This window comes from Saimiri boliviensis, chromosome 2 (assembly GCF_048565385.1).
Source record: "Saimiri boliviensis isolate mSaiBol1 chromosome 2, mSaiBol1.pri, whole genome shotgun sequence".
In the NCBI taxonomy this organism is placed as follows: Eukaryota; Metazoa; Chordata; class Mammalia; order Primates; family Cebidae; genus Saimiri; species Saimiri boliviensis.
The window spans coordinates 91,179,513-91,191,520 of NC_133450.1; the positions used below are offsets into that span (position 1 = coordinate 91,179,513).

A 12,008-nucleotide genomic window follows, 5' to 3' on the forward strand; every position below is an offset into this window, starting at 1 on the left:
AGTTATTTCAGAAAATTCTGGTATCCCTTAGAACCTTCTGATCCTGGAGAGCCATCTGCTGGAGAGTCACTTCACATCCTCAAGACAAGTTTAATATTTTCTTTCTGATTTTTAAGTTTTGCACCTGATTTGAGGCCCAAGTTTAAAAAAAAAATCTGGAAATAAGAGCAGTGTCATATCTAGGGCTTCAGTCACTCTTTATAGGTGAAAACAATGGCTTTTGATTATTATTGGCATGAGAGTTCCCAGGAAAACGTATGCCTGCAAAGGTTTCGTCTTTGATGTGTCAGAGCCGTTCCCTTCATAGAAGTGGGAGAAAGACTAATATGTGTTCAGCCCATGCCTGGTGAAACTACCCTGTTTCATTTCAAGGTATTCTTCTTCTTTTTCACATGGGCTAATTTGTTTACCTTAGATTTAATTTTAAACATAGTAAAGGGAAGAAAAAGCCACTAAAAAGAGCAATTTGACATGTAGAACTCATGAATAAATAGACAAAAGATGATGATTCAAATTAATCATTGCTATTCTAAAAAGGCAGAAAATACAGGTGAGATCCTATTCTCCTTGTAAGTCAAGGATAGACAGCAGATGTCGGGGAACAGGTGCTCCTGCTCTGGGTCTTCCTGCTGTCATTGTTGGGATGACACATTCTTAACTAAGGTTTTTTCCACCTTTGATGCATTAATAACAACCTGGAAGTGCTAGCTAGTTTTGTACCTTCTGGAGATCTAAAAATGTCAAAGCTGTGATGAAAATGCAGTTAGAGAAACTGAGCATCTTTGTTGGGAACTGCCTCTTAAATGACACATGGACTTTGTAGCAGAGTCAGATTACTCAAATTACTCAGGGTGATAAGGGCAAAATTTCTCCCACATCTTTTATTAATTTTGTTGAGAGTTAATCTATGGCCTTGGTCCTGAACAAAATGAAAACTCTCAATTTTGGTAACCCTAGGCTGCAGTATTTGCGATGAATAAAGAAAACAGGTCTGATCTAGAGAGGCAAAAATTCTATTTGCACGAGCTCATTTAAGCCTCTGCTGTGGTATTTGAGCATCTAAGGTAGTTTTTTTGTTTGTGTGTGTGTGTATGTTTTTTTTTTAACCTACCAAGTAGCCTGTAGGTAAAACAATACTTGCAAAGCTTGTTCCCTGTTAGCTAACAATGTAAGTTTGGAGAATAAAGCCTGAAAAGCTGTTTGAGTCCCTTGGAAGGAAAGCCCCATGTAAGTACAAAGTATTGTTGTGGGCTTTGAAACAGCTGTTAAGAGATTGTCAGAGATCTGCCAGACAGATAAAGTTGGCTTAGAGAGGGTACCGTGTAGACATATATTGTCTTTCTGCCACTTGCAACAGAACATTTATCTATTTGAGCTGTGAACACAATTTAGTATCACTAACCATCTCTTGGCCATGTGGCACTATTCTCTGACATTTCAGTTTAATGATTCTTAGTTTTATTCTTAATTGTTTCAGTTCACCTCAAGCACAGCAGTCAGAAATGGAACCATGTCCCAGTATCTGATGCATGCCGAACCATCTACTGTCTGAACACCTAAGTTTGGGTTTTGGCTGACATCTCATCCAGGTTTTTTACTATTGTTAAGTGTCAGAATTCTTGACGGTGGACATGCTAGCAGGAGCATCAGATTAATCCCAAGTGACTTGATCTCAGTAAAGATGCTATAGAAAAACCCATTAGCTGCATGGCAAGGAGCCCGTCATTCCTGTCTGTGCGTGCAGGACTCAGTGGGACTCGTCTTCTAAGGAGATGCTGGTTCAACAAGAGTGAAAAGGGAATTTTTCATAATCTGTATCCTGTGTTTGGGAGTGGGAACAATGCAGTTTGTTGGGAGGATCTTAACTGTCAAGAGAGATGGTTGCTTAGAAACCATTCTTCGCACCCCTTTGCTGCTAGGGTCACCGTTAGTGTTTGGTGTTATGACGTAATCAGTGCCATGTCACCTTGGGAAGAAGAAGTGTCAGTTATGAGGATGAATTTTCCAATTCAAGGTAACATGACTAGAAGGAACTTTTCAGGCTGAACTCTCTGAATCTTCCTTTCCTGAATTGCAATGTCTTTTTAGAGACTGTCAGAGCAAATACAGCTTTACATTTTTGAGCATTATCACTGGTTATTGACATAGGACGTGTATCTGCTATGCATAGTTAACCAAGATCAATTTTTTTTAGAGGTTCAGTTTTCTTTCTCTATCCTATCTTTATGTAGATATAATTGGGTGTATCTTTTACCTTGATCCTATGCTTATTTGGGGTTCTGATGAATGAAAATAAAATTTGGGGTTTATTTAAACAAAATTGTAAAACTCAGACATTACCCTCTAACCTTTAAATATAACTTGGTAGTGTTATATGATTGAATTCTTTAATTTTAGCTCTTGGCCCAGGAATCCTGTTATTTTTGGCATAGTTTTATTTGATGAACGTTTATGGCATGCCATTGTTCTTTGTGTTAAGAGATGTTCATGACATCATTATTTATCTTGGGTGTAACTGATTGAAAAACTGGCTGAAATACAGATAACTTTCTCTTCAGTTTTTATGAATAGAAGATGAACTCTGGTTTTACATCGGTTGGTCTTGTATGCTGCCTTTTGGTTGCAAGAGTATTCAGAGGAATGTGTTGCTGATTGTTTATTAAGTGTTATTCTGTGTTTCCTTAGATCTGGGCTTAAAAAACTACATCTATCTTATTATTTATGCATTTATTCATTCAAAAATACTTATTGAGCACCATTGATTGCCAAGTACTGTACTGGTCATTGGTGATACAACAGTGGACAAGACCATCTTTCCCTTATTTGATGGTTTTCCACCTTTCTAGTTCAAGTTACTGTAACATACTGTTATTTTGCTAATTCAAAGAAAGGTGATAATATCTTTTTTGTTACTGATCTGTAATAGTAGTCAGGTTCTATTGGTAATTGAAACAGGGTACAGGTGACATACAACTAAAGATGCTTAATGGCTGTAAAATAATTGTAGCCTCCTTAAAAAAAAAAACATTTTCTGGCAGAAAAAGATGATGAGAGAATAAGGTCCACTAAAAGAGAAACCTCATTCTAATAAGGCTGACTTCTTCCTATCTTCTCCACACAGTCATCAAAACTTTATTTTCCTATGGCTGTCTTCTTAGGCTAGCTCTATGATTTTGTAACTATTAAAAGGACAAATAATAAATCTTTTAAGTTGCTTTGTACCGAAGGGTGAAGCTGTTAGTATAAGGAGAAAGCTTTTCTCTTGTATCTCATGTGTAAATCAGGGACTTTCCTTACTTTCCCATAGTATAAATTGTATACTACTCAATAAGAAGTTTCTAAAGAGAATACTTCTCGGTTTGATTGTCTGGCTCAGAGGAAGGCATCTCATGTTGGACATTTCAGGGCAGGGAGGAGGAGAAGGCAGTCTCTACCAAGTTGAGTGAGTGTGGGGGAGTTTATGAGACATGTTGTCCCTAGTAGTTTCCTCCAAGTCACATTAGAAAAGTAGCAGCCTTCTTGTTGAGCTAGGCTTGCTTACATCCCTCTCTGGGATAATAGGATGGAGTAAAGTGACTTTGGAGATTCCTTTCATTTTTTAGGATTCTATACTTTAAAGAGAAGGGATTGGCTGAAGATGTTGAGGACCAAGTGGAAGTTGTCTTTGGTGGATGGTAGTGGTCAGAGAACAGTGATCCTAGGAGATCAGGATTATATAGGCACAATTGTTTGATTAATCCAAACCTCTTAGGTTTGTGGGGAGCAAAGGACACTAAAATTAATTTTATAATACTTCAAAAATAAAGAAAGAGATGGGGTCAGGTACAGTGGCTCACAGCTGTAATTCCAGTACTTTGGGAGGCTGAGGCAGGAGGATCACATGAGACCAGGAAGCTTAGACTGTAGTGAGCCATGTGCACATCACTGCACTCCAGCCTGGGTGACAGAGCAAGACTCCATCTCAAACAACAACAACAACAACAACAACAACAACAACAACAACAAACCTCCCAAAAAACTGCTCTTTTTAGACAGTTCCTGTCTATAGGAGGAAGGTCCACAAAGTCTTTAAATAGGGATTTTTTTTTTGAGTGGGGGTTGGTTTTATGAAGAATAGAAATTTATTTCCTCATAGTTCTGGAGGCTAAGAAGTCCAAGACCAAGGTGTCAGTGAGGGCCTTCTTGCTATATCTTCCTGGCGGAAGAGCAGAAGAGCATGAGCCCACTCCCACAGCCCTTTTTGTAAGGACATCAATCCATTAATTAACAAACATGAATTTTGGGGGATGCATGCAGACCATAGTGGGGAGGATCCTTCCTGCCTCTTCTAGCTTCTGGTGGCTCAAAGATTGCTCAGCTTGTGGCTGCATCACTCCAGTGTCTGACTCCCTCTCCAAAAGACTTTCTCTTTGCCTCCGTGTCTGTATCTCAGTCTTTCTCTGCTTTATTCTTATAAGGACTTTTTTTTAATTGTACTTAAGGTCCACCAAGATAATCCAATACTATTTTATCTCAAAATCTTTAACTACTTGTACCTGCAAAGATTCTTATACTAAATGAGGTCCCATTTGCAGGTTCTAGGGGGCCCAGATGTGGGTTTATCTCTTTGGGGCCACTGTTCCACCCACTGCTTTCTCCAAAACACATCTCAAGTCTGTCCATTTTTCCACCTTCACTGCGCTACCATGATTCTTCTCTCTTGGGACTCTTGCCATCAGCCTCTCCTGCTTTCATTTCTCTACCCCATAACCCATTTTCCACGCAGTTTAAGGAGTCTTTTAAAACCCTCCGCCAAACCATGTATCCCTGCCCAAGGCCCTCCAGTGCCCTCTCTTACCTTGCAGAGCTGGTCTCCTGCTGAGAATTTGCATCTTCACCCAAAAGTCACCACCTTGAGGTGAGCTTCCCGTGATTTTGAGCTCATGTGCTCACGCCACTCTTTCACCACCCAGCCCAGCAGGCCACCAGGTTTCATTTATTCTCAGCATTTATTGCAACTTGGAAAGCATATTCTCTCTCTGTCTATCTTTCATTCACCCATCCCTCCTTCAACCCGCCTACCAACCCATCCATTTGTGAAATTAAAGAACACAATTCTTCTTTGTGAGGAATATCATGAACATATTTTAAAACAGTTCCATCACCTCACCTCCTCTCCATACCCTCTCCCCCTTTTTCTCTTCTAATAATGGTGGGTTCTTCATGTCCATGGTCTCTGGGCTTTTCACAATCCTCACTGCTGTTTCCTATCATGTTACCTGGCAGGGCAGGCAAAACAAATTGAGGGATTTTTTTTTTTTCTGGTTAAAATCTCGAAATAAAGTTGTGTAAAAAAAAAAAATCAAAGAATTTTAGGAGAGTCATTTTTACGTAAGAAATGACTTGCTAGAGTTTCTATTTATGGATTGAGTATTACCCCACTGAAGGCCAAAAGGTTAAGATTTTTGGCAGTGAACTTCCTTAGGTGTCAGACCATTGCTTGGGCTATGCAGCAGGTGCATCTCCTTTTCAGTCCTCACAACTTGCTGCTGTTGCTTGCCTGCTCATCACTTCTGTAAAAATCTTTGTCCTTTTCCTTCTTTTTTTTTCTGGTCTCTTGTTTAACTGTCTTCTGCTTTCATTTCACCATTCTGAAGAAAATCTCAGTGTTGTTTGGTGGAACCATTCTCCACCATGATGTCTCCAGGCACTTCCATGCCCAATTTGTGGCAGAATTCTCTCTCTGTTTCCATGTCTGCTTCTTGGAGACCCGATACCGATTGGTAAACAATCTCATGTATGGTGCAGTGAGTAGCTGTGATGCATCAGAGTCTAACAGGAAGGGCAGGTGCTGTTCTCTTCCAAATACTTGACCAGGCAACCCTTACAGAATGTGTGCAGACACTAGGCCACCCTGGTTGCGCCAGTGAGGTGCCCACTACACAGGCAGCAGGTGATGTGCGCATTAGTGTCCCACAACTTCGTCCTTCTGGTCCACATCTTTGGCTTTTCCTCTTGATGTCTGTCTGCTTGTTTTTCTTTCTGCCTGGGCATGGAGGCCCCAGGTCATCACTCTGACTCACTGATTCTGCCTCACTCTGCACTCTGGTTCACTTTCGGCCCTTGCTGTTTTTCCATTTTCTAGCACAGAAACAGTCACTTTTGAGGGATGGCCAGGAGTCCCTGCTGCATTGTGAAGTGGTGGTCTTGGTCTTGGGGGTGCAGGCAGGGGCACTCCAGGAGAAAGAAGGGGTGCTGCCCCCTCCAGATCCACCCCCAAGAAGAGGAGAAAACAACCCGTCGGGAATTTAAAGTAAGGATATGGAAGTCCTCAGGTAGTTTTGATGGTTCCTGATAGTTTTCCTCATAATCTAAATATTCTATCATTTTTCCTCTATCCAGACTCCTTATCAAGTTTTTTTTTTTTTTTTTTTTTTTTTTTTTTGAAAAGGAGTTTTGCTTTTGTTGCCCAGGCTGGAGTACAATAACATGATCTTGGCTTACCACAGCCTCCACCTCGCGAGTTCAAGTGATTCTTCCTTCTCAGCCTTCCGAGTAGCTGGGATTACAGGATGCGCCACCAGGCCCTGCTAATTTTGTATTTTTAGTAGAGACAGGGTTTCTCCATGTTGGTCAGACTGGTCTCGAACTCCCGACCTCAGGTGATCTGCCCGCCTTGGCCTCCCAAAGTGCTCCTTGGTCCATCTTTATAATTATTTCTTCACACACAATCAGTACCCTTTCTTACCCTTTCTCTATCCTCCATGGTATCTAATGAGCCCTTCTGGTAAAACTTGCTGCTGGTTAAGTCTCTGTGCCTATTCTCGTCTCCACCCATGCCCGCGCCCAAGCAGCTGAATGTGGCTGGAGAACAACTCACAACCATCTCAACAGATCTCACTTTAAGTATATGATGTCACATCTGAAGGGGGCCTAGAAACTGCCTGGCAGTCCTGCCCTGTTCCCCTGAGGCTTTACTTGTCCACCCGCCAAGGCGACTATTTTACACTTTTTCCTCTCACCTCAAACCACCAACATTTCTCTTTTCCTTTCTAGTTTTTTATGTGACTGAGAATAAGAGAAACAGAAAGATGACTTTCATGTATTCCAACCACCAGATCTGCCCACCTGCCTGCACCATGCCTGTTTCTCTGCCTTTTTTTTCCCTACCATTGCAGGGGAGGGTGTATACAAGACGGCCTGGGCACTGAACACTGTCTTCTTTTAGTATTATGAAGAAGCCAATCTGTCCACTATGTACCAGGCTTAGTTTTAAGTCCCTTATAGTGTTTTTTTTTTTTTGGAGATGAAGTCTTGCCCTGTCGCCTAGGCTGGAGTGCAGTGGTGTGATCATGACTCACTGCAACCTCTGCCTCCTGGGTTCAAGGGATTCTCCTGCCTCAGTCCCTCTGGCAGCTGGGGTTACAGGTACCTGCCACTGCACTCAGCTGCTTTTTTGTATTTTTAGTAGAGGTGGGGTTTCACCATGTTGGCCAGGCTGGTCTTGAACTCCTGACCTCGTGATTCGCCCGCCTCGGCCTCCCAAAATGCTGGGATTACAGGTGTAGCCATTGTGTCCAGCCAAGTCCCTTATAAATTAACTAATGTGATTCTTACAACAGCCCTGTGAGGTAGGCATAATATCAGTTTTACAGATTTGGAAGCTGGGGCACAGCAAAATTCAGCAACATGTGCAAAATCACACAGCCGTAATAACTTTGCATGGCTTCCGAGTCCATGCATGCAGCCGCTGTATAACACTGTGCATCTCAGGACATTCTCCTGCAGCTGCTTCTCTCTTTCTTGCCTCCTTGATTGCCCCTTTCAACGAGATCTGACCCATTAACTTAGAAGCAGGTTCTATTTTCTATATTCTATTTTAAGAACCTACCCTTGACCAGGTATCTCTCTATACCTGCATCCTAATTTCTCTGTTCTCCTTTTAGCCAAATTTCTGGTAAGAATTTTTTGTTTGTTTGCTTGTGTTTTCTAATCTTCTTGAAGATTAGAAGTTGAACCACTCCAACCTGCCTTTGTCCTTGTCATTCCTCAGAAACGACTTTTGTTGAGGTCACCCATAACCTCCCAGTGCCCAAGCCAGAGGGACATCCTTAGTCTCTTACTCGGACCCTTGGAAATGCTTTCTTCATCTGCCCTCCCCGACACTACATTCTCCTTGGTTTTTCTCCCGCCCTAGCGGTCACTCCTGTCTCCTGTGCAGATCTCCCTCTGCTGGTCACCCTCTAAATGGTGGCTTTGCCTGGGAATGTGATCTGGACCATCTCCCTTCCTGTCTATACTCACCCTCTTGATAATCTCAGCCAGTCTCAAGGCTTTGGAGATTATTTATAAGCTGGCGATTCCCGAACTTTAATCTCTAGCTTTGAAACGTCCCTAGACCTCCAACATTTCCTTGGATGCCATAGGCCGTCACACAGTTGCTATATCTCAAATGACAATTCTTGCTTTGACTCTTCATCTTTTAGGTCCCATTTTCAGCCATGTGGGATCTTCCTCCTGCATTTCACACTATAATTATCAGCAGGGTTCTACCTTCAAATTATATCCCAGATCTCAGCACCTCTCTGCTCTTTCCAGACTGTCCCCTAGTCCAAAGCACCGTAATCTATTCCTGGTTTTTAAATGGACTCCTTATTAGCCTTCCTGTGTCATCTCTTGCTCTAATACAGCCTGTTCACCTTGTTTCTAGAGTCATTTTTTAAAAATGTAAGTCAGCACTACTTGTTCCCAAAAAACCTACTGAAATAAACAAAAGACTCAAAAAAAAAAAAAAAAAAAGTCAGATCTGGCCCCTGCCCACTTCTTCCTGCCTCGTTTCCTGTATTTGCCCTGGTTCTTGCCCAGGCTTCTTGCATTCCCAGCCATTCTTTGAACACAGCAAGGCCACACCTGCCTCAAGGATTAAGTCTTTGCTATTTCCTCCACTGGGAATGCTCTTCCTGTAGATACTGACCTAAATTAAACAAGAGAATTCATTATTTCGGTACGTCCTCTGTTCAAACTTTACCTTGTCAGAAAAGGCTTCTTTAATCTCCCTTTCTAAAATAGTAGTGTCTGGCATTTTCTATCTTCTTGCTGGTTTTAATGAGAGTGTAGAGTTATCTGTCTATTATTTGTTTGCTGTGAGTCTTTCGGAGTGTTCTGAGTGGTGTATGGGCTCCATGATGGCAGAGACGTTACTGCTCTATCCCTAGTGTCTGGGATAGAGCACGCACTGGGGGCTGATATATATTTGTTGAATTTTTAGAGTGGTGACAGATATTAATTCTACCAAGTTAAAGGACATATAAAAATTAAAAAAGATTAAAGGTGACATTTTCTAAAACTTAAAAAACCTCTAAATGATAGAGGAAAGGGAGTATGTGTGGAGAAAGTTGTGTAGGAGCAGAAAAGGCAAGTCTCCAAGTTCTTGGGCTCTGGTTGTCCTTCTTCCCTTCTTTTCTTCACCATAGGAGGAGAGTTACCTATTGCAGTCACTGCTGTGCCCAGAGTCAAGGGGAGAGACCAAAGGGAAGGCCTTTTGGGGACTTTGTGGGCACTTATCAGGAGCTTCAGGGGTGCATCCATGGGGAGGATGGGGCCTTGAAGTATTGCTAGGAAATTAAATTGGTGAAACAAAATGAAATTGGGGATTTTTTTTTTTTTTTTTTGAAATGGAGTTTTACTCTTCTTGCCCAGGCTAGAATGTAGTGGCACCATCTCGGCTCACCATAACCTCCACCTCCCGGGTTCAAGTGATTCTCCTTCCTCAGCCTCCTGAGTAGCTGGGATTACAGGCATGTGCCACCACTCCTGGCTAATTTTGTATTTTTAATAGAGATGGGGTTTCTCTATGTTGGTCAGGCTGTTCTCAAACTCCTGACTTCAGGTGATCTGTCCACCTGTTCTCCCAAAGTGCTGGGATTACCGGCATGAGCCACTGTGCCCAGCCTACGAAATTGGGGATCTTATGTTCCTTAAACCCACTCCACTTGAAGTGTTGAAAATGACAACTTGTGGTGAAGTGCCATGGCTCAAACCTGTAATCCTAGCATTGTGGGAGACTGAGGGAGGAGGATTGCTTGAGTTTAAGAGTTTGAGGCTGCAGTGAACTATGATCACGACACTGCACTCCAGCGTGGGCAACAGAGTAAGACCTCGTCTCTTAAGAAAAGAAACTAGAAATTGACGAAGTGTGGATGTTAACTCTTACAATGATGATAATGGTAATTTTTAATGTGTTGCCTTTCTGACCACTCCTGGTGAATATCCCATTTCCCAATTCCTTTAGAGTTGGATTGAGAATGTTGATGAAATTGTTTCCAGTTTCTTGGATTACTCTTCCTTAGAGAGAACAAGAGCCAAGATGAATTCATGTGCTCTTCACTTACCGTTGTCGTGAGTTCTACTCGCTGATATGGATAAATAGAAAAAATTGTGCCAAAATAATGAAGTCTCTCCATTAACATTATGAGCTATAAAGGGATGGAGCAGTTTATTTTAAGTTCTGTTAGTACTTCAGTGTGCTAACTGATAAACATTTAATGATCTCCAGAAAACAGCCAAAAGAAAACAATGTATTGTATTGTATAAATACAATATTTATATTATAAACATAAATAACTTTAATAACAAATCATATTACCTGAACTTTGACTCCCAATAAACATCTGCCTGATACTTATCTGACGTAAATATGGTTTTGAAAGTTTAAACTCTAGGACGTACGGTGGGTGTATAATCCTGCAAAGCTCACATTGTCTGACTTCGGCTATAAATATGTGTTTCACAACGCCAAACAGTTATTTTGTAGTGTTTGGATCATTTCAAAGGATTCGTTTGTTTCAGCGTAAACTCATTCTGTGTCTCTGTGTTTCCCTTTGATTTCTTTTTGCCTAGAGGGAGAAGATGATGAGGATGAAGAGGACGAAGAAGATGAAGATGAAGAAGAAGATGAGGACGAAGATGAGGAAGATAAAGACGCAGACTCGCTGGATGAGGGCTTGGATGGTGACACTGAGCTGCCAGGATTTACTCTCCCTGGTGTCACATCCCAGGAACCAGGCTTAGAGCAGGGAAACATGGACCTGTTGGAAGGAGCTACCTACCAGGTGCCAGATGCCATTGAATGGGAACAGCAGAATCAAGGCCTGGGTAAGAGACATGTGTATTTCCCTTTTCCTTCCTTCTCTCTTTCTTTTATGTTTCTAAGGTGACAGCCTTCTTTCATTGCTATCTATTCTAGAGAAAAATGGGTTTTCTATATTTATGAGTAGTTTCTCCGTCTATGGGTGGTGGTTAAGAGAATAAATATAAACTCATTGAAGAAATAACTGGTAATTAAACATTAAAAATTATTAGTTACTTCTTCAATGAGTTTTTATTTATGCTCTTAAATAGCCAGGCTCCAAACAGTCTCTAACTGCCTATGATGAGCACAGTTGCCTGTTTTTTGGAAGAAATTCAGTTTTTCTTTCCCAGCTGGGAGACAGCAGTAGGCTTTAGGAGGACATCTGCACGGGGGGGAGATATGTGCAACCAGGATGCCCGGACACACAGCACCAGGGGATAGAGTCGGAGAACAAATGCATTCTTGTTCCGCTCTGTCCTTTGGTAATCTGTTCCCTTGGGGAACTTCTTCCCCTGCTTGTAGGGGAGCAGTTGGACGGTTCCATGACTTTCCTGTTCAGTCTTGTGGCTGCATTGCCTTGTCAAACACGATTTCATTTCAGCCACTATGGTGTCCAGACTACTCCATGCTCACTGTCTATTCGTGGCTTGTGCTTGTGGCGAGAGACTTGGAGGACACAGGCTGCTCCTTAGCTCGGCACTTCCTTCCCCATTGGCAGGGAAGCTCCCGAGTCTGTCCCTCTCCTCTTGTCAGAGGGAGACACTATTAAGCTCTGAGTGACTCCTTGAGGCCCTATTCCTTTGACTGGAGGTGAAGTGATCTCTTCTCCAAAGAAACTCTTCTCTGAAATGCTCCTAGTCTTTAACAGCTGGGCCCACTGATTCCTTCAGTGTGGCAG

General features: G+C 42.0%; 1 protein-coding gene across 1 annotated transcript in view; it reads left to right on the plus strand.

The window, feature by feature from the left end:
• Window positions 1-12,008, plus strand: part of ARMH4 (armadillo like helical domain containing 4) — a 143,211-nt gene that overhangs the window by 45,146 nt on the left and 86,057 nt on the right. Inside the window, exon 5 of the mRNA XM_003930486.4 lies at window positions 10,879-11,133. Coding sequence (XP_003930535.1) covers window positions 10,879-11,133 — 255 coding nt within the window. The remainder of the gene's footprint in view (window positions 1-10,878; window positions 11,134-12,008) is intronic.